Source organism: Myotis lucifugus, unplaced genomic scaffold (genome assembly GCF_000147115.1).
Source record: "Myotis lucifugus unplaced genomic scaffold, Myoluc2.0 scaffold_80, whole genome shotgun sequence".
NCBI lineage: Eukaryota > Metazoa > Chordata > Mammalia > Chiroptera > Vespertilionidae > Myotis > Myotis lucifugus.
Genome location: NW_005871128.1, coordinates 2,059,697 through 2,083,721, shown reverse-complemented (window position 1 = coordinate 2,083,721; position 24,025 = coordinate 2,059,697). Strand labels below are relative to the sequence as shown.

At 37.0% G+C, this 24,025-nt stretch overlaps 1 protein-coding gene across 1 annotated transcript in view; it reads left to right on the top strand.

Moving 5' to 3' along the window:
• Positions 1-24,025, top strand: part of COL21A1 (collagen type XXI alpha 1 chain) — a 110,030-nt gene that overhangs the window by 19,381 nt on the left and 66,624 nt on the right. The window contains 5 exon segments of the mRNA XM_023755568.1: positions 444-617; positions 1,615-1,692; positions 3,370-3,378; positions 3,633-3,716; positions 10,820-10,882. Coding sequence (XP_023611336.1) covers positions 444-617; positions 1,615-1,692; positions 3,370-3,378; positions 3,633-3,716; positions 10,820-10,882 — 408 coding nt within the window.

Here is a 24,025-nt window from a genome sequence, read left to right as displayed (position 1 = left end):
GGGCAGGTTGAGGAAGAGGGGTCCTCAAAGAGTAAGAGTATGAGCAATTGGAAAAGAAATGAAGATAATCCAGGGGGTTTGAATCATGGAAGTTGAGTGAGAATATCAAAGACAAGGGACTAGTTATGGAGTCCAAAGTTCAATGAAGTAAAAAGGATGAGGAATGAGAGAAATCATTTGGATTCAGAGATTAGGACCTCATTTGTGACCTTCAGGGAGTTGTTTGACACAACTGCTTTGGGATATGTAATAGAAACTCTGGGGATTAATAAAATAATTGGTGAATGGCATTTGAGGCCCAGCTTGGGTTAGAGAGAATTTGTATATAGTATAGCTAATTTATGTGGTGTGGATTTATGGTTGACAGCAAAGGAATGAGCATGAAGAAAATAAAAGATTGTTAGGAATTTTATTTATGAATCTTCTATACTTTCTTCCTATAGACATTGTTTGATGAAGGCTGGCATCAAATTCGTCTCTTAGTAACAGAACAGGATGTAACTCTATATATCGATGATCAACAAATTGAAAATAAATCCTTACATCCAGTTTTAGGGATCTTCATCAGTGGCCAAACCCAAATTGGAAAATACTCTGGGAAAGAAGAAACTGTTCAGGTGGATAAGTAATTACTTGCTTTTTGCATTATATAAAATGGAGCTTTTGCTGTCCTTTCTGATAGTATTTATCACATTTAACTTAATTGTGAATTTCTTTAAGATACTTAAAAAATGTGGTCAGTTCATCAGTGAAATTGTGTGTTTCTGTATAAGTATGAAAATGCAAAATTAGACTTAATCTATTTAATAAGAATACTTAGAAAAATGTTCCCCTGGGTTCAGGGTAGAATTCTCATTCTCATGAAACAATTTCATGTACACTATCCCAGGAGAGGCATAGATTAAATAATGAATTTGGAAAAGGCAATGTGATTAGAGTTATAAGTAGCATTATAAACATTTCTTTACAGCTGTGAAGATAAAATTAAATTAATGCATGTCAGGGTTCTTCATGAACAAAACTAACTTTTTCAATATCTCTTTAAAGTGAACTATTTATGTGTGGTTTGAGAAGTGTGCATGTAAAAGTCATTTCTTGTAAAATCCTCTATTTGAAAAGTAAGGCTTTCCCACTCTTTTTATTAAGAGGAGGCTGTCACATTTAAATGTGTGATTGCACACGTGGTCTCTATATGTTAATATTACATGTCAATTTATAGTAAGTATTTGAATAGTAACAGGTGCTGGGCCTCATCACACAACATTCCATGCCAGCAACTAAATCTCTGAGACTAAACATGGTTTTTGAGCCACCCTTTTTAAGTGTCCTAGAAAGTTCTCTCGAGGCTAGCTTTTATACAGGGGTACTAAAATGCTCCACTGGGTTCCTGAAGGAAATCAGAGATTTATTTTTGGTGCTAGAGAAGTTTGTATCACATCTTTAATACTATATGCTAGGTATTCAAATTTTATATTTTTATTGTTTTAGTTGAATGCTGTGATTTAAACTTTCCATAATTGCTAACTACATTGGTTGTTTCTGTGTCTCTGAGTTGTTCTTATAAAACAATTAACTTGGGCCTCAACTTTTACTTGACTGGGTTTATGTTCCTAGTTTGATGTCCAAAAGTTGCGAATCTACTGTGACCCAGAACAGAACAACCGGGAGACAGCATGCGAGATTCCCGGATTTGTAAGTAGGATGGATTATTTTTTCCAAGTGTTGCTTTAGTACTTTCAAAGCCATAAATAAAAAGCAGATAATATGTGAGTTTTAACTTAATGTATAGAGTTATTTTTTTTCAATTGTCAAATAAAGTTATATCGATTAAAACATTTTGAAGCTCATAATTGAAATAAAATTTTAATGTTTCACTGTGTAAGTATGAATGAAAGGCCACAAGAAACTGTTTTTCCCACATCATGTCTGGCTGTGACTATCCTAATATTCATGAGAAGCATGACTAGACTTGCTCTAGAAAATTATAGGATATTTTGTCTGAATATCTTGTGTGAAATACATTTCTGTTCTTAATTAAATTTATAATTAGTATATTACGCATTATAGTTCTGGAGCAGGAAATGATTCATTTTCCTGTTCACCAGCACATTTTTTCAAACAATAGTTTTATTTTTATTGTTGTTACCTAAGATTTTCTTATATTTCTAGGATATATTTATTTGGCTATTTTCATTGATGTGTTAAGAAAGAAAGGATTATAAGCTAAAATGTTACAAAGTCTGATTATATATACAAGGGCATATAATCAGTCTTTTCCTCTAGGCAAAAAATGGTATGCAGTACTGCTGCTATTGCAAATAATGTAGAATGTTGTAAAACTTTTTGACAATGTAGATTCCCAGTGATATTTGAGCCCTATTTGAGCTTTTTTAGTTTATATAGTCATGCTGTCATAGTCTCCTTTTTCCTTATTAAGCTGAATAACTTATGAATCCACATGTTCTAAAGTCTTGAGGACATTGAGCAACATAATTAATGGGTCTACAATAAACTCAAAGATGGAACCTTTTACAAATGATTCATTATGGGTTTTCTAGATAGGTAATTGCTTAAGCAATATACCTTTTAGATACTTATAATTTGGAATATAAATCTTTACTAAACATATTAATGTTATTGCATTTTGAGAGTCCATTGTACATACTTTATTTATTGATATTTCTGCATCATTGTAATAACCGTTACCATTTCCCTTCCGTATAATACAGGCATAACATTACATGGCAGACTTTGAATTCTCACATTCAGTTTTTTTTGTATGTGCTTTTATGTCTCCTTCCTTCCTCTTAGCTGTGACTTGGTGTAGCTTGTTTGCTTTTTATACCTTGATTCCCACCTTCTCATTTTCTGATATAATGTGGTATTGTTTGGGAAGATTATTAACCTGTCTCAAACTGTGACTTATTCAGTAAGAAATAGACTGTTTAGGGAGAAGCGCCCCTGGAGTGCATGAAATTTAATTCATGCTCTTTCGGACTCGGTTAGATATGTTTTGGCTTTTTTCTCTGGTTCTTAAAGGATTTCCAGTAAGGTCAAGAGAGCATGTAAATTCCGCATTGATGTATTTTTGTTTCTGCATGGTCATTATATTAAGCAGCTTTGGCATTTTAATTTTCTCCTACTCTTTATTCTTGTTAATTTTCTTTGTTTATCCTACTGTGAATGTAATAATAACATGTAGACATAAGTAATTGTTTAGGATAATTGCAAATAAATGTTTTAGAGGTTGGTTTTGATTCTTCAATCATCTATAACCTGGACAATGAAATATCTGAAAATTAGGAAGATAACATAGAAATTTAATTAAAAACATATTTTCAAACACATTTGTTATTGTTTTTCTTTCAGAATGGCGAGGTAGGCCTGGATACTATTGTTTTCCTTAAGGTAATATTTGCATTGTGGGACTGTTTAGCTTCCTTTCATCAACTGTAAGTATTTTAGATAAATTACACCCACTTTTTTAATGTAGTTTGAGTGTATTTAGTATTCATACCTTTTTGTGATTGGGAATTTCTTATTAGGTTAGGCTAAATAAAATATACAGATACATATGTACATATACATATATATGCGTCTTTCCATGTTTATTTCCATTTTTGTCTTTGTAGTGTCTCAATGGCCCCAGTGATGTAGGTTCAACTTCAGCTCCCTGTGTTTGTCCTCCTGGAAAACCAGGACTACAAGGCCCCAAAGTGAGTAATACCAAAAATGCTTTTTTTTTCTTTTTTGGTTAAAATATACAAACAAGAGCTTCCAAATTTGGAGCTTCCACAAAATTCCAAATCACCATGGACCCTGTTATGAAATTTTCACCTAATGCTTTAGAACAGGTTAAAACCCGAGTGTTAGTGACCTTTTAAAAAGCATATTCTAGTCTATATTTGTCTTTGAACCTAAAACTGATACTGCTAGCCCACAGTAGAGTGAGGGAGCAATATTAGTTTGCTTATTTATCTGTTTGCTCCCTCTCCATCCCCCTCCCTCAACACTGCTGCTAGATCCCGGAATGATTCTTATATCTCTGTAAAAAATTAAGAAAGGGCCCTTGCCGAAACCGGTTTGGCTCAGTGGATAGAGCATCAGCCTGCGGACTGAAAGGTCCAGGGTTCGATTCAGGTCAAGGGCATGTACCTTGGTTGCGGGCACATCCACAGTAGGAGATGTGCAGGAGGCAGCTGATCGATGTTTCTTTCTCATCGATGTTTCTAACTCTCTATCTCTCTCCCTTCCTCTCTGTAAAAAGTCAATAAAATATATTTTTAAAAAAATTAAGAAAGGGCCCTTAAGATATGCTCTAAATTCTTAAATGTCTAAGATCTTAATTTGTCAAAATGATTTTCCGATAGAAAAATGGAGAAGAAATTTAAGATTGATTTTAATGTTGTGTTAGATGTCTAATTCTAAAAATGGAGGCATATGCATTTATTTCACTTAATCATGTAGTAATTACATTGGGAAAGTATGTTTGGAGCTGTGATATACATACTATTTTATAACCAGTTTATTTTTTACATAACAAAATACTTTGATATGTTCCCATGTTATTAAATATGAATGACTAAGTTTTTAAGTAAGTTGATACTTACTATGGCATCAGAGACACACCCTAAGATACTGAGAAGTGTTCTGTTCACTATAATATTTTTAATATTATTTTAAAAATTACCTAATACAAATAATGTCTAACTTGAAAGCAAGTATGACTCCCTAGGGAAAAAGTGTTTTCTGTATTGATCATCTATTGCTTGAGGTGACCATAAAATTTTTTCTTAAATATGAATTATAATTTATATTTAGATGGAATTTTCTCTTTTTGAAAATATATTTTTATTGATTTTAGAGAGGAAGGGAGAGAGAGCTAGAAACATCAGTGATGAGAGGGAATCACTGATTGGCTGCCTCCTACACAGCCCCTACTAGGGATCGAGCTCTCAACCCAGGCATGTGCCCTTGACTTGAACCAAACCCAGACCCTTCACTCTGATAGCCAATGCTCTATCCACTGAGCCAAATGACTAGGGGTAGATGGAATTTTCTTAGTATTTCAATCACCATGACTAAAAAAATCTTAGCTTCTGTACTGCTAAGATAATTTAATTCTTCCTATCTTTTATACATATTTCTCCCATTCATTTTCATATAATAGTTCATGAAATACTTCAAGCCTAGCTGTTAAAATCAATAAAGAAATTAAATTTAAGAAATAAAAATTTACATTCAATATTTCATTTAAAGTGAATCTATTTGGTTTGGAATTTGACTTCAGTATATTATAATTAATTTACTATTGTAAACTATTTTTAGATTGCTTTTCAGAAAGTTAACCAAAGAATTCTTTAGTTAAACTAACTCCGTTATTTAGGATGCCTTGACATTAATGAGAAATACCTATAAATGTTCCAAGGAGAATATAAGACAGCTTGCTGTGACCTACCAGCAGACTTCTTTTTAAAATGTATTTACAATACTGAAATGTTATACATAAAAATGATTTGATCTGCAAGAAATACAATATGGAAACCAGAGTTCCATGTTGCCTATTCTCTAAAAGCCCAGAGCACTCTCCTCACTCTTAATGATTCTGGTCCCCCCAGGGTCTCTAAAGGGCTGTCCACTTTTGAGGAGGAATCAGATGCTTTTGATGTTTTCTGATTCTTCATTAGTGGTTCATTAGGGATCTTGTGGTGTCACTGTTTATTATTCGCATATGTTTCTACAGCAAAGTTTTAGAGCACTCTTTGTCTTATCTGATATCCAATATTTCTAAGTTTCACATGTTCCTCATTTTCATTCTCTTTTCTTAGTCATACTGTAACCCCATTGCCACCTACTACTTTAAGTGAAATTGCAGTTTTCCACCAATCTTCAAGTTGGCGTGCCTTCTTGATCTGCTTCCCATTTTCTTCAGAAAATCTGGCTGGAAGAGAGGAACACACACACACTCCTCCATCCTTTTAAGGCTCTTTCCCCTGGAAGTGGTTCCTTAGCCACATCAGGGACCTGTATGTGAAAAACAGAATCCCTAGCAACACTCTGAGTTTCATGCACTTCTTGTAGAGAATTTGTGTCTTGGAAAATTGATGGGGTTTTATTTAGATCAACAAAACTGGAATTAATTGAGATGAAATTTTACTATAGATCAAATTGAGACTTTTTGGCTGTCTTTGTTTGATGCTCTCTGGAAAGCTTTGCAGATGTCTATCAATCAGAGTTACCTGTGAAAAATAGATCTAGTCATTTTATTAGCCAGAAATAGAGTTCTAGGAATCCTGTGAGTAAAACAGAGGAGAGTCTTCTATGGCTAGGTGGGTAAGTGCTTATTCTAAGATAATGTCATCTGTTATAAATTCTTGAACTTTCCAAAAAATATGACAACCCTATTAAAAAAAAACAGGTCAAATGAACTATAATACCACACACTTATCATGACATTAAAACTCTTTAATAAGCAAAGAAAAATATATCTGTTACAGGACTATGAATGACTTGAACATAGCTTGCTTATTTTGTATCCTTAGTGTCAAACCTAGGAAGTGAGTAAATTAATAAATGAATCTATTGGAGTAATTTTTATATGCAGGTACTTCACAATGAAGGCAAATACAAACTAAACTCTCCTTTGGAATTCTACTATCTAACCCAGTGTTTAATAGTAATAAATTTTTAATTTAATGAATTATGAAATCATTGAAAAAATAAGATATACCCCTCTTCCTTATTAACTTATCTGGAATGCCTTTGTTCTATATGAAAAGTCCAGCAATCTCCAGTTGACAAAGAACTCCCTTTTGAAAGACCTTAACATGCAGATGGCAGCTTCTTCCATCACTTTCAGTAGACATAGGAACATTTGTGGGGACACACTTTACCCTTGATCTAACCTTAAATGTTAGATGTATTAGTTCAGAAGTGAAAAGAAAGCTTTTTTCCCCCCTTTTTTTAGAAAGGAACAGTTTCTTAATAAATTCTTTGCTCTGAAATGCCACTCTCTCTCCAGCTGTATTCCTTCTGATGCCCTTTGTTTCACCCTCATAATTCTACATCAAAGAGATTCATTTGGACTTTCAAAGTATCCTCTGTCTGAATACAAAAAGGCTTTGGAAAATTTCAGGGGCCACTAGGCATTTACATTTTTATGTTAATTTCCCCAGGCTCAGTAGATTCCTCCTTGCCTAAGAGAGTGGGTGTTTGAGTTTTGAGGGAGGGAAGAGGCTGGTTTTGGAGAATGGAATAGGTCTTAGGTCCGATACTCCTGTGGAGACCAAGACTAGAATGAAGGCGCAAAGAGTTTGAGAAAAGGGCTTGATAACATGGGATTTGGTCCTACATGAAGAGCTCCGAAGACATTTGTTTTAGATGAGTAACTTAAAATATTAGCTTGCTTTTGCAAGCGCAGCTATTTTTCATTTTAATTATTCATAATTACACTGCTTGAGAGGCCACGTTCAGAGATGGTTTAGCTCAATCCATGACATTTCCACTCCTGTCGACAACTCAAAAATCCTGTGGCACAAATTCAATTCAACATAAGTAAGTTTTGCTTTTCAGTTGGATACATATTTTTAAAAATTCAAAGAATGCAAATGTTTCAACTAAATTAGGAGAAAGTGATTGAGAATTTACTCACAATTGTAGGATAAGTCATATGTCTAATTTAATGCATTTGGAAATCTTTTTCCATGTTCAATTTGCTAGCAGTCCCCAGGTCTGGTTCTGATTAGTTTTTGAATTTTAATGTAGTCAGGGTGAGTAGTGTGTAGACACAGGGACTCTGGAGCAGAATTGGATGATTTCAAATTCCATCCCCACTACTTCTCTGTGACCTTGAGTGAGTTACCTAACCTTCTCAGGCCTCAGTTTTCCTGCATATAAAATGGGAATAATAAGATTACTTGCTTTGCAGTATTCTTATGAGAAGTCATATAATGTATGTAAATTTTTAAAAGCAGTCCCTAGCATACAGTCAACAACCAATAAAGATTGGGTGTCAGCTTTTATTATAGTAATAAAATGGAATTTTTATTCTAGTTGGCCTTCTCTCCAAAATTAGTTAGGATTTTATTTTATTCTTTCAATTTTATGGAAACAACACCAAACCTACCTGAGATTTTGCAAATAAATCAGTAAGGTAGTGGTCAAAATAACGATTAAAATCTATCAGTAATAATAAAACCTGCAAAAGAGATTACTTTTTGTTTGTGGAGCTATTGACCAGTGTTATGGTCCTTATGAAGTCACATTGGATTTATCTTGTGGGTGATTTTTTTCCCCTTGGAAACTTGGTTTTGATTCATTTAAAATGTTATTGTTAAGTGTGTTTTGTACTTCTGTGTAGCATAGAAACAAATTCTGTTTCTTTTTGTGCCAAAGTTTTATTTCAGGCGCATCATAGTAGAGGTTAAACCTTCTCAGAGACTTTCTATGTCCTAGATTTTGTGGATAATTAATATTCTGCAAGTAAAGAGGTCGTTAACAGGAGATTTGATTTGAAATAAATCAATCAGCAAATAGTTAGTGAATCTCTACTTGATATACAGCATTGAAAAAAAAAGCAGAAAATATGGACCATGTTTCAAGGAATATAAATCCAAATGATAAGTGAAGAAGACTAATCAAGAAAAAATTGAGAAAACTCCAGTTATGAAGAAGTGATCAGTGAGACAGGGGCTACTATAGCATTTCAATAGAAAAAGACATCAGGAGGAAATGGAGTTACAAGGAAGGTGCAGTGACAGCACATTTTGGCGTAATGACTCTTACATAGAAAGGGAAGAAAATCTTCTTCCAGGAGGAAAAGAACAATGGAATTTATTGAAAGGCAGTGAGTCCAACATGAACATGGATAGAGAAGGATGGCAGGGAGGCTAGAGATTAATGGGGATCCCCTGAAAATCAGGAGAGAAACATTCTAGCACTCTAGAGAGACAGAATGTTGCTTCTTAGTTAACACTGGAATCCTTGGATCCGAATTTCAAATTATGCCTTCTTAGCAAGACATTAAATGTTTCAGCATTATTTTTCTCTCTAGATTTACAGTGCTTCTCTCTTTAAAAAATGACATTTTCCTTTTTTCAACCTTTTCTTATACTGAGCCTCTTGGGCGACTCCTAAGTGAAGAGCCCATCCCTTGTTCATTGGCTCCTTTATTGAGTTCACACAGTTCTTTCCATTTTTCCTGTTTAGTTTCAGGAACAAATCTCCCTAGCCAGTAGCCTGAAGTAGTATTTCCAACCAGCAAAGCTGGCTCTGTGGAAGTAACCTTAGTTAATATATAATCACTGGGGTTCTGTGTGAATGATTTCTTGCTGAAAATAGTGAAGAATTATTGAGTTGAAAATCAGTTGTCTCTGTGCAGGAATTTATTGGTACTGATGGCCAAGACTTTGTGTTTTTGGCAAGATGTCCCACGTGGACCTCATGAACTCAGTAATAGATATGAATATGAAATTACTAGAGGCCTGGTGCACAAATTTGTGCATGGGTAGGGTCCCTAGGCCTGGCCAGTGATCAGGGCTGATGGGGGTGCGGGGGCGCAGAAGTTTGGCCTGCCTCGGGAGGTTGGCTGTGAGAGCGCACTGACCACCAGGGGGCAGCTCCTGCATTGAACATATGCCCCCTGGTGGTCAGTGTGCATAATAGCAACCAGCCGACGGGTCATTCGGTTGTTCGGTCATTCAGTCACTTAGGCTTATATATATATTAGAGGCCTGATGCACGAAAATTCCTGCAAGAGTAGGCCTTCCTTCCCCTGGCTGCCGGCACTGGCTTCCCTCCGGCACCTGGGACCTGGGCTGCCTTACCAGCTTCCCTCGGACCGCCCGCAGGCACACAGGACCTGGGCTGCCCCAGCTTCATCAGGAAGGATACCCGGAATGACGTCTGGAAGACACCTGGTCTAATTAGCATATTACCCTTTTATTATTATAGATAGATTTGTGAAGTATTTCTTAGAGTTAAATTATAAAACAACCTTACCTCAAAAAAAATGTTGCTTTCCTTGTTTTGTTTTAAGGGTGGTGATCCTCTTAATGGTCAGTACTGGCCATTGCACAACAGTCTAGAGTTCCATAGAATGTGCCTGGGCTCATTGCCATGTTGTACAGAATAATGTTCTTTGAAGATCTCTGGTTTGTGAGAGCAAAGGTCATTTCTTCATTTCTTAGGTATTACATGTACTAAAAGACTAAGGGTTGTTTGGCTTGGGCCTCACTCTCATAAAAGTATTCAAGTTTTAGAATTTTAGCATGTTCAATGACATTCTAAATATAGGCAAAGAGGCACATTGACTGGATTTAAAGAAATGACTGTTGTGCAGCTTTAAATGTGAGTCCCATGTGTAAGATCACATGGCTTTTAACTGTTTTTTCTTAATAATTATGAATTGACTCATTATATCATAGGTCAGTGATATCTGTAGTATAACATGTAGAATAGAATTAAGTCTGTAGACAATGAGTGAAATATTACTCTCATTGAAACTGTATTTGCTATGATACTTAATCATTTTTTTAGAATTCTAAAAGTGTACCCTGTTTTAAATATTAACATTTTACATCAGGGAAATGTACTTTACCTATTATACCTGGTAGTCGCACACAAATAAATCACTGTAAGTTTTACATACTAAAAAGCCTTTATTCGTTAAGCTAGGCATTTAGAATATAGGAATTCTGTTTGTTTGTTTTTAACATAACAAATAGCTGCCTTTAATGGAATTGGCTCTGAACCTTGATGGGCTCTGACTGCACCAATATAGTTGGTTGTTTTGTATTGAGAAGTGTTTCTTCCTCTCTAGGGTGACCCTGGACGGCCTGGGAACCCTGGCTACCCTGGACAGCCTGGTCAAGATGGTAAGCCTGTGAGTACTGAAAGCTTAGTCATCTCCAGTCCTGGGATTATAGTGTCAAAGATAAAATTTCACCTGGCAAAGTTAAACAGGCAAGGGAGACTCTATCTAAGACTATTGGAATAGGCGAGAGAGGTTGAACTCCACTCAGCTCAAACAAAAGGAGGGTGGATTTTTGAGTGCTGGGGTGAGCTAGTGGAAAAGTACTGGAGGACTTTGGGGGGCGGGAGGGGAGGTTGATCAGTGGGATGGAGCAACTTGAGTTATCCTGAGTTTGGCAGACATTTTCCTCAGTAGGTAAGTAAGCCATCTGCCATCTGTGTTAGCTAAGTGGCATCCATGGAAGTTAGGGTACTGCCCTCCCACAGAGACTGACAGATGCAGACACTTATCTTTTTTGAAGACTACATTGCAAAGGGCTGGTCCTTGAGAAGGATCTTCCTTACTAGTTGTAAAGTTAGTTAAGAAGGTTTTTAAAAAGATTTACAACTCAAAGGGGCAGGTAAAGAATTTACAATTACGAATTTTCCAAAGTAAATCTTCTCAGGAAAGGCAGGCCTAGGGTCAAGAAGAAGCCAGTCTGAAGTTTAGTCAAGCTGAGGGGAGCATCCAGGCTGGCTTGGTCAGTAGAATTAGCATTCTAGTGATTTTTTAGGTATTATACTTCAAAATTGCATACATCTCTGCAACATTTAAAAACTTGTTCAGTGAATTCTTAGTATCAATATTTAGTTATTTTCAGAAATCCTTTTATATTTTCCCTTCACATCTATGGAAATTCCCAAGGGTTGACCTAAATAGAGATAAATTAGGTCAAGCTCAGAATTGTCAAAAAGACATGTTTATTTGGGAATAGTAGAGGAATTGTAATTCAGGACACACAAGCTGTACCAAGTCTCTTGAGGGTTTGATATTTGTGGAGAAGGAATGTAAAGAGGGAAGAGTTCAGTTAAAATCATGAACAAATGGAGATTAGTGTTGAAAATTCCTCAAGCAGGCAAAAACCAGTCTTCATACAAGCAAAGCTCAATCCAGCCAGTTTTGTTCATGCCTCTGGGAACCATGAGCAAAACTTACCAAGGTCGATATGAGGCAACCCCTGATCAAGTTTTTATCATTTAAGAAAGTTCTAACATTCTCAGTTTTCTGTAAATCAGGCATTTATGGGAAATCAGTTTCTCATTCCTTTAAGTTTTATTTTTCTGCACATGCATGAGATTTTCCATTTTATATCTTCCAGTTTCATTTTAGATTGAAATTCTCTCATGCAAATTAAAACTCTACTTTAAATCCTTATTGTTGAAATGATTACCTATGTCCTATTTCTTCCCCCATTGACCACTTCTAGCCTTCCCTGCCCCGTGCCCCAGGCCTTCACCACCCAATTATCTGTGTCCATGGGTTATGAATATGTGCATACAAGGTCTTTGGTTGATCTATTTCCACCCACCCTCCCCCCACCTTCCCTCTGAGATTCAATAATCTGGTCCATGCTTCTGTCTCTGGATCTATTTTGTTCATCAGTTTATTTTATTCATTAAAATTCTTTTTAAGGTTATATTATTTTCCTAAGAATGAATGCACTTCTGTACACTTACAATTTGCCAAAAAAATAATATCCTCTAAGGTTCAAGAGAACTTAAGGGGCATTCATGAGTTAAAGAAACATAAAGCAGGTCCACTTTAGAGCATTTTTGGCAAATGTTTACAGGTAAGTTACTATCAGAATGTTTATACCAGTATCCTGAGACATAAGAGTGGCTTGGACTAGAGTGATGTGGTGGTGGGGAAGAGAAGTGGTCAGATTCTAGATTGTTTTTTAATGTAAAACTGATGATTATTTCTGTTAAGTTACATGTGAAGCAGGAGAAAAAGAGTCAAGGAAGACTTAGCAGATTAGAGCTTGAGCAACTGGGTGAATTATGGTGCCATTTACTGAGCTGAGCAATACTTGGGAGATGTAAGTTTTGCAGAGGAAATAGAAATTGCATTTTTGGACATGCTAAAGTTGTCTCCTAGGATATTAGATATAGGAATCTTGATTTCATGGATATGTTTGAGAATGAAAATACACACTTGGGAAACTTTAGCATGTGGATATATCTAAAGCCACCAGAGTAGATGAGATTATTTAGGGAATAAGTACAAATAACTGGAGAAGAGAAGGTGGCAGTGGACTGAGCTTAGGGCTCTCTTACAGAGAAAAAAAGGAGAGGATACAGCCAAGGGAATTGGGAAAGAATGACCAGTGAAGTAGGAGGAATACCAGGAGAGTGTGACAATCCAGGAGCCAAGTTTCAAGAAGCGGGTGATCAGTTGTGTCATTGTTATCAAGAGATTGAGAAAAATGAGTTCTATGCCCAGATGGATTTGCTGTGTGGAGGTAATTAAGGACCTTGATAAATGGAGTTTCAGGGAGGAGGAGAACAAAAGCTAGATTGAAATGGGTTCAAGAGAGAATAGGAAATAAAATGGTGACAGTGACTAGATGCTTCTTCTGAAGGCTATAACGAGGAACAGAGAAATGGAGTAATAGCATGGGGAGTCTGTGGGATAAAAGGAAGGTTTGTGTGGTTTTCTTTTTAATCCTTCTCACTCAAGAATATTTTTCATTGATTTTTAGAAAAAGCACAAGGGAGGGATGAGGAGGGCGGGGAAGTGGGGAGGAGAGAGAGAGAGAGAAAGAGAGAGAGAGAGAGAGAGAGAGAGAGAGAGAGAGAGAGAGAGAGAGATGAGAGAGACACATTGATTGATTGCCTCCCACACATGGCCCCACCCCTGCTGGCGTTCCAGCCTGCAACCAAGGTATGTACCCTTGACTGGGACTTGAACCCAAAACCCTTTGTTCTGTGGGCTGATGCTCTAACCACTAAGCAACCAGCTAGGGCCAAAGTAAGGTTTTTAAAAAGATGGGAGATATTATAGCATGCTTCATGATGAAGCAGAAGGAAAAAAAATGATGATTTGGGATATTTGAGATCTTTGCAGAAAGAAAATTCTTTCGATAGGTTGGAAAGCATTGGTTCCAGTTCATCCTGGATAAAAACATGAGTAGTTAAACCTTCATATTGGCTAGAGAACCAAGCCAATAAGTACAGAAATAGTGAGGTGGTGTAGTTCAGAAAATAGGGTGACATTCATCAGACTGCTTCTATTTTGATAGAATGAAATGAGTAGATTCCAAACCCAACATGTCGCTTTTACCTTTATCCTTAACTCCTCTCATCTCCAGCATTAGCCTTGCAGTGTCTCTTACAATTCATCCCTTTCTCACTTTAACTTAGAGTCACATGAATTTGTTGCATTCTCTCACTGCACCTCCTAATCCCACCAAAGATACTGCCTGAGGTCTTGTGTATGTTCTGATATAATCACAATGGATGAGATGAGTTTTATAAATATGAGCCTTCCTTTGCCTAGAGGCCCCTTCCCTGGGATGTACACTTTCTGTTCCTGGCAGCTGCATGCTTCACAGGCTGAGGTGTCATCTGCTGGCATCTCACAACAACCCAACACTGCTAACTTATTTAGGCTTTTATATTTCTCAGTGGTGAAAAGTCCTGGGCAGTATTTGAAGATGAGTGCTTAGCAGGCCCTTCACAGGCTATCAGTTCTAGTTTGCTTCATTTATTTTTTTCTTTATCAATATCTTACAATGAATGAAAGCGCTGGAAATTTGTTGCAATTAGCCTGATACAATAATCATGGATATTGCTCTGAGTCTTATTTAAGCTATCATAGACATATTGTCTCATTACCTTCAGTACATGTACATGTTTTCATGTATGTGTATGTGATTTTATGTATAGACTAGAGGCCCGATGCATGAAATTCATACAAGAGTAGGCCTTCCTTACCCCGGCTGCCGGCACTGGCTTCCCTCTGACACCCGGGACCCAGGCTTCCCTCCAGCCCTGGCTTCGTCTGGAAGGATGTCTGGAATGACATCCAGTCTAATTAGCATATTACATTTTTATTATTATAGATATAGATGTAGCTATGTAGTATTTGGTATTAGATGTTAGGAAATATTAGACGTTAGATGTGGTTAGATGATATCTGATGCTAAAGAAAGAACTAACCAACAGTGGTAGACAGAATAATGGTAACATTCTGATCTTAAAGACCTGCTAATATGGTACCTTGCATGGCAAAAAGGACTTTGCCTGCATGATTAAATTACGCATCTAAAGATGCAGGAATTATCCTGGTTTATCTGAGTGGCCAAGTGTAATCACAAGGTCCCTTATAAGTGGGAGGCAGGGGTATCAGAATCAGGTAAGGAAAAGTGCTGATGGAAGCAGAGATCCAAGTAAGGCAGCTCTGGAAATTGGAAAAGGGAAGGAACAGGTTCTCCCTAGAACCTCTGGAAGGAATGCAGCCCCTGACACTATGAGTTTAGCTTCCTAAGAACCGTTTTTGGACCTCTGATCTGCAGAACTGGAAGTCTGCATTGTTTTAAGCCACTGTGTTGGGGGTAATTTGGTATAGCAGCAAGAGAAAACGGATACACTAACCCAAATTCTGTTTACCCAGAGGCATGACTTTTGTCTTAAATATCCCCTGTCCCTCAGTTTCTTCTCTCTGCAGGAGATAGGAGATTGGGTGGCCAGGCAGGAAGAGAAAGTGAGCCTGGGAGCCAGAACAGCTGAGGGTCATTAGCGTGTGTCCAGGGCCAGCGCAGCGGGAGTGGGAAGGTGTGGGTGGAGCCTCTGGCTGGCGATGGAAGCCATCTGGACCAAGGAAACTTGGATGGAACAATTCGAAGGGAATTCTGCTTTGTTTGGATTTAGTTCTGTGCAACCCCCCTCAATAAGCAATTTGACTCTCTTTCTCATTATAACCAGGCCAAGTCAACCAAAGCTTTAAATAGTAAATTATTCCACTCTGGAGAAATACTAATTTTCATAAGGAAAATGCCTTCCACAAAAATTAAAGAGCTATTTTCAAATCCTTCCACTCATTTCTCATTTCTCTATTAGTTAAATAACTTATATCAGCACAGTGCCTGAACATATTTTACTCTTTTATCATTATAAAAAGGGAGGCAAGAAAATATTTATCTGTCCTGCTAGGTAATCAGAGTAGAACAACTATTAAAGACACAACACTGGCCCTAGCCAGTTTCTCTCACTGAATAGAGCAGCAGCCTGCAGACCAAAGGGTCCCAGGTTTGATTCCGGTCAAGGACATGTACCTTGGTTGTAGGCTTCTCCCCAGCCTGGGCCCTGGTTGGGGCCGTGCAGGAGACGAACAATCCATGTGTTTCTCTCTTATCGATGTTTCTCTCTGTCTTTCCCTCTCTCTTCCACTCTCTCTTAAAGATCAATGGAAAAATATCCTCGGGTGAGGATTAAAAAAAAAAAAGACACAACGCTGATTTTTTAAAAAGGAGGCCATATGTGGAAACATATAACAGGACTATTTTAGGAGTCTGTAGAAGTTTATATTTTTACAGTGCTCTCTTCTGTCTGTTTTCCATCATTATTAACTACTTTTTAGGACGTAAAGTGCTTTACTGAAACCAAAGCTGTAGCTGGCAGGTGGAGAGACCTGTGGCTGTTTTGCCCTCTGCTTTGCTTTTAAACATGGCTTTGTTACTAAGGGTCTCCTATTCCTTAATCTGGAAAATGGGAACATGACACAGAGGCATCCAGGTTCTTTTCATTCTGATTTTCTAAGATTCCATGTGGGCCACCATATTTGCTAAGAAAGGTAAGCTAGACAAAGCTACAGAATTCTGGCGATGATTGTTCTTATCACTGGCCTTAAGAAGTGACTCAGGACCAATAGACCTAAGAGTAGGTCACATTTAGAGATGCAGTGCTCCCCACCCCTTATCCCCGCCTTCCTCAGTGTGCCTCTGAGTGGTCTATGGATTCCAAAGCTGGCCAGCTTACTATGGAGGGTTAAACCTTACAGAAGTGGTAGTCAGCACAGATGGGGAATTTCAGAGTTACATGACTTTATCAAACCGTGAATAAAAAAATAGGGGTAGGGACGGGGCCAGTAGGGGATGAAGCTGTATAAGTAGGAGGAAGAAAGGAGAAGAAATGGAGTTCAGTTCTTTGGGCCATTGTGATGACGTTGGCTTTCAGTTGGGGTGAACTCAAGAGCCATTGTAGGGTCCTGAGTCAAGGATCAATGTGATAAAACTTATTTCAAAAGGAATTACTCTGACTTTTGAGTTGAGAATAAATTTTAGGGTGATCAGGGCAAAAGCAACGAGATCAGTCAGGAGGCTCATCAACCCAGGAGTGAGATGATGGGTGCCAAATGGTAGTAGTGAGGTGAAGAACTACTACTCACAGTCTGGGGATATTTTGAATTTAGAGCTGACAGGATTTGCTGATATATTGGATGTAAATTTTGGAGAAGTCAAAGGAAACTCCAATGAGATGTAGAAGGATGGGATAGAGAAAACTGGGCAAGAGAAATCAGGAATTTGGTTTGGATATATTAATTTTTTATGTTAGATGGTCAAGTAGAAATTTTCAGTGGTAGTTGAATATTGAAGTCTGACATTTGATGAAGTGTGAAGTGTTTTTTGTGAAGTGTTTTTCATTTTTTTAAAAACTCATTTTTATAGTATTTTATATATCAATTAAGAAGAACTTCTTATGCATGAAGAGAATTCATTCTTTTTATCTATCTATCTAATTGTAAATATTTCTTTGGTTTATAATCTTGTTTTTACTTTTAATAAATGTAATATTTTCCCACAAATATTTTTCTCTTGTAGTTTCTTCCAGTGTTTTTGTTTTAGTGGGCTCAAGATACTTAATATTCATTTTCCTTTTTTATGGTTTTTAAGAATATTAAATTCTTGATTTTATTTTTGGGATTTGCTTTGGTGTTTGAGGTGACAGGAAGGTCCAAAAAATTTTGACAAACTTGAAGGATGACTATTTTAGCATAGTGAAATTCAACTGGAGTAAACATATGGCTCTTATTTGTCTGGGAGATGTTATTTAAATTTAACCTTGGTGAAAAGGAAGCAACATATGTGATGGGGATGCCTAAAAGTATGATGTAACTTTTGGCATCATTAGTAAACATATAATGTCTATATTAAGAAAGATGGCAGTCCTGCTTTTGGATTTGGTTCAGGATACTACATGTTAGGGATGTGTAGGGTCTGGATTTCATTCAGAAGAGAATAACTGGTAGATAATAGAACTCAGAAAACAGCTATGGGGGAGGATTTACTGAACTTCAGGTGTAATCCAAACAAGAGATAATGTTTTAAAATACTCAAGAATGATGGTAGAGAATCAGAGGAAAGGGGGCAGAGGAGACTAGTACTGAGGCTTGCAGAGTATGCTCGACAGGGGGTGAATAATTAGTAGTAGAACAATAGAACCCATGAGACAAGATTTTTATGCTTTTCTATTTCCAGGCTCTTAATTGAAAAAGTGCCAATTGTAGACTCCACAGTTTAAGAGTTGTGGGAAGTTTAGGGCTGAGAGCCATGAAGATTAAAGACCTGGGAACTGGAATACATTAGGACAAAAGCCAAAGACATGGCTATTATTTGGCTTGGAAAGGGGAATTACAAGAGGAAGTTTAATTATGAAGTGTATAAAAACATCCTTCTAGAAAGAGCAGTTACTACCTGGACTCTCACTTCACCTCAATTTGGGTTCCTTAGCAAAAGTGTTTATTGTCTCAGTGTCGCCCACTCGTATAAAACACACACACTCACCCCCATGAGAGTCACGCTCATAAACTAAAAGATGGGCCATTTGCCTCGAATGAACTATTCTACACTTGGGCAGTTTATCTTCCTTTTCTGTAATAAAATGTTATTTACTTCTTTCATAAAGCTTTCCTAGACAAAGCTGAGTTGACTAGCTAAGTCATTGTTCTCCAGCACTCCCCTTATATAAATCTCATATATGGATCTTTCCAAATTTATCGCATATGCTTCTTAAATAGATTACTTATACTTTATATGTTATAGTTAGTATAGATAATAATGATGTATCCATAGACATCATATATGTAATAATGTTATTTGTGTATTTAATTAAATTATTCAAGGAATTGTTTGATTCCACATCCGGTATTTATAATTTTAAAGATAAATTCATGTGTATAGTATGTCTTCTTTTGATTGTAATCTCTAGGAATGCAGGGTTGTTTCTATGATTATTTTTAGAGCCCTCAGTATTAGTGACCAGCTAGACTCAATAAGTACAGGAGTGGGCAAAAGTAGCTTTATAGTCATGAGTACATGAAACACAAAATTTATTCTTGCATTGTTATTTGTCAATTATTGTATTATTTATTTGTATTACTACTGTAAACCTACTTTTGCTCACCATTATTTCTATGTCTGTTTAGCTTTATTTTTTTTATTCTTTCATTCATCTGGTCATATACATAATATTTGTTGGGTATTTCACTGTGTTCCTGGCACTCTTCTAGGCTAGGGAAATGTAGCAGCAAACAAAATAGACAAAACTCCTGCTTTATTGAAGCTCACAGTCCACTGGGGAGAGAAAGATAATCCATTCACAATAATAACTTAAATATAAGTAAATAATATCAGATGATGGTAAGTACTATGGCAAAATTATTGCAGAGCAGCAAGAGAGGAAGTGGGGTTATTTATTAGTCACCTCCTTTTGAATATAAAGCATAATTATTAGAAATTTAGGTTGAGAAGTAAGAATTATGGAAAATGATATCTGTTATATTTAAAAATTGTGTATTTTTCTTTTGAAATAAGCTCAGTATGCATTCTTCTTTTGAAATAAGCTTGGTATAACTTTAAGTGTAAACTTCCTTGGGGAACAAGTTAATTTACCAAAATTTAATTAAATTCTGTGAATCTAAGAACTGAACTATATCTGCAGAGATTATTTGCCAAAGGTAGACAGTGTTATTCTTTCATAAGCTTAGCTCAAAGCTAATTATTAATGAAAAGTGACTGATGTTGCTTTGTATTTATCACCCATCCACCTTTATCTAAGGCAGTGGTTCTCAACCTTCCTAATGCCGTGACCCTTTAATAGAGTTCCTCATGTTGTGGTGACCCCCAATTTCATTGTTACAAATTGAACATCATTAAAGCATAGTGATTAATCACAAAAACAATATGTAATTATATATGTGTTTTCCGATGGTCTTAGGCAACCCCTGTGAAAGGGTTGTTCGACCCCTAAAGGGGTCGTGACCCACAGTTGAGAACCGCTGATCTAAGGGAAGGAGGATTAGACTTAGATTAAATTTCATTTATAGTAAGTGTAGTTTGCTTTAATTTAAAGTAGCAATTCTGTTCTTCTCTCACAGAAGCATAGAGCTTCTCATTGTCAAATATAAATCATTTGTCTTAGACCATAAAAATATTTTTAAAATTTTGTATTACTTCCTATTTTGCAATCAGTTAAACTATATTTTCCCCCAGAGTCCTTCACTCAATCAGTGATATTAATCAGCCATCCACTGCACAAGCCTGATTTCTGATCATTCCACATTTCCAAATTCCTCACCTTCTGTAACCCATCATCAGGTTAGACTAAATACACCTTGAATGGATTCAGATTCTCCCTACCATTATCTCTTCCCTTGAGGGGGCTCCCATATGATCTTCCTACTTTTTCTTGCTTCCTTCAATATGTCCTCCACAGTGTAGAAAGTGAGCTTTTTACAGCTCAAGTCTGATTGTGTGACCCCTGATTTAGTGGCTTGGATTAAGATTAAAGTCCTTCATAAGGCCCACAAGCTGTGTACATAACCTCCATTCTATCATTCTAGTCTTGTGTGCAATATGCATACATCCATCTCTTCTTTCATCTCCAGGAATATGGCTCATCCTACCATGCCACCTAGCACATTGAAGGGCTTCCTCTTATGTGTTGTGCTTTCCTTAGTGTTCCTTTGAGCTCAGGTCTTCAGAAAGCTTCCCTTGACTGTCTACTTTGTTGTTGTTGTTGTTGTTAATCCTCACCCAAGGATATTTTTCCACTGATTCTCTGAGACAATGGAAAGGAGGGGGAGAAACAGAGAGAAACATTGATGTGAGAGAGACACATCAATTGGTTGCCTCCCACATGCAGGGATCTAGTCTGCAACTGCAGTACATGCCCTTGATCAGAATTGAGCCCAGGACCCTTCATTCTTCGGGCCAATGCTCTATCCACTGAGCCAAACTGACTAGGGTTTAACTGTCTACCCTTCATCTCCCATAGCATCACAGTTCTTTCTTAGAACTTAGCTCAGGTGTAATTTTATATACATTCATGTGACCTATTAGTCAAGTAATGAGAATTAAATAGTTCAACTATTTGATAATTAGTTGGGTTAGATGGCAAACTAGTTTCTGTATCTTATCTAATAAAAGAGTAATATGCAAATTAACCATCACTCCACAACAAAGATGGTGGTGCCCAAAGAGGCTGGGCAGGATGCTGGTGGCGTCACCCCGGCAATGTGAGCCCAGCAGGCAAGTGGGGTCGTAGGCAGCACCCAGCAGGGCTTGCTGGGCAGTGGCAGTGGCTACCGTGAGCAGGCAATTGGGGCCCGCAGGCAGCACCCAGCAGGGCCTGCTGGGCAGTTGCCGTGAACTGGGGAGCAGGCAATCGGGGCCCTCAGGCAGCACACAGCAGGGCCTGCTGGGCGGTCGCCATGGAGACCGCAGAGCAGGCAATCGGGGCTGCAGGCAGCACCCAGCAGAGCCTGCTGGGCAGTCACCATGGCAACCTGCAAGCAGGCAAGCGGGGCCCGCAGGCAGCACCCAGCAGGGCCTGCTTGCCCATCCTGGTGGTGTGGAGCAGGCAGGCCCCGCAGAGAGCAGAGAACCACGGGGAGTGGGCCCAAGCTGTCAGTAGCACATCCCCTGAGGGCTCCCGAATTGGAGAGGGTGTAGGTCGGGCTGAGAGACCCCCCCCCCCCCCGTGCACAAATTTCGTGCACTGGGCCTCTAATTTATATATATGAAAAGACAGAGATTCATGAATATTCTTTGAATTTAGTTGTATAGAGCTATAAAGTCCACCAATGATTAGAAGATTCCACAGTGGACCACTTGATTTTGGTTACCTAGTTACCCTGGTTGTGTACCTAAGGGTATATATGTTGGAATTTTGGAAAACTTTGAGGAAAATTATGAAATAGAATAAACTTTAAATTACATTCATACATTTTAAAAATAAGAGTGATATTCCAAATAATTTCTTTGGATTTTATTCTCATTTTAAAGTTTAGAGTATTTAAAGGAAACCTTCTTACTACTTAAAAAACTGTATATTTATATTGGCAGAATATTTTGTAGTATGATTAGAATTGGGCTCACTAGACATTTGACTCTAGCACATTTGATGATTTTATTACCAATTTCCATTTCAAAGCTATATATCTTTCCTGGAGCATGGTAACTATGAATCATGGAAGAAAAGTAAATTGACTTTGTATACTTCAACCCTACAATTTGGCAGTGAGAATATTTTTTTCCTATAAAATGACTCATCTACAAAGAAACTTTTTCTGAACATGGGAAAAACTTAAATACTGTCAGAAATCTTGCAGATGGGGTAGTGTGGATATTTGGATCTACTAATAATTGCAAAATGGTAAAATTAATGTTGGCAAGTATTAAGCAGTCAAAGATCATGTGAAAGTTGCAGTGTACAACACAGAAACTTGTGTATTTGGAAAAATAAAAACTCAGTAAACTATATGAAAAGCTTATAATTTTTCCTGTTTCAGGGCATTTTTTGTTTGTTTGTTTTAGTGTGCCCTGCTATGACTCAACGTTTTATTTCTTGCTCATCTTGGAAATTGTTCTCTGTTATGATATTCCTCCCTGTTAACCTTTATTTTCCTGGTTTTTAGTCCAAACTTTTTTTTCTGAATTTAATCTAATTTTTTCTGGTGTTTTGCCCTGGGATTCCCCCACCTTGAATGTGGTTTTGTTTTTTATTTTATTACCAAGCATGCTTCCTGTAGCTTCTAAAATAATCTTTGAATTTCTTTATACAATTTAAGTTTTTAAGACCTTGTCTCATTGTAAGTTAAGAAAAAATGAACAACAGTAGCTTGGTTCTCGTATTTTGGGAAGCAGTTACTATTCCTTTATTACAGTTCTTCCAAAATCAAAACTAACAGAGCCATTGTAAAATACACTGAGGCCTTGTTCACATGTTCAAGATTAGATATGTACGAATGTTGCAAAATGGTTAAATCATGATGATGACTGCCGTTCCCCATGCATTAATGGTGGCTATTAAAGCTACAGAATAACATTCTCCATGGTGTCTCATAGGATTATACAATAGTCACTGATTCTAAGAAAAGAAAGAAATATTTATTGAGATCCTAACATCTGCCAGACATTTTCACCTATGACACTATGTTTCTTTTCCAAAGTAAAGTGGGCATTAGTATTTTGATTTATGGTAAAAAAAAAAACAGGTTTAACTGGGCAAAGTGACTTTGACAAAATCCCATGGAAAGGGAGGAGCAAACATTCAGCTCAAGGTCTTTTCCAGTTTCAAAATTCATTGTCTTTCCACTTCATTGTGTTGTCTCTGGATCTGGGGATTTGATTTCTCTGCCTGAGGTCACATTATGAGTCAGAGGTGAGCTGGAAACACATTCAGGGTCATCTTCATGTTACTTTAATCCACTGAAATGTCATGTGGTCTCTCTATAAAAATGCATTAACTTCTTCGAAGAGAAGAGATAGCATGGCAGTTTTTGATCTTCTCCAAAAGATTAACTTTCTGAAAAAAGTAATAAAGCAGATAAGACATTTGGCTTAACTTTTGAGAAAATGTGAAAGAAAAAAATAATTCAGTAAATGTGAACTTTGCAGATGACCAATCATTTTGATAAATAGCTAATCTCCATGGTAACTTTCTTTTAGAGAATTTTATGAATATGTCTTTCCTCTGGGCACTCACTTAACCTGCTGTGCTTTGGTGTCCTCATTTTAAAATGGAGATAAGGCTACATTAAAGGGTGGTTGTGAAGATCAAGTGAATTTATTAGTTTGGAACATGAAAGTTGTATATAAATCATTGCTATTATTATTTCTCTCAATTGCAACAGCTTATTGCAAGTTATGTCAGACTATCCAGAGAGTGCATGAAGCATTCTGAAGAATCTGAAGGATATCCTCGGTGGTAGCATTTATAAGTAACCTAGTTC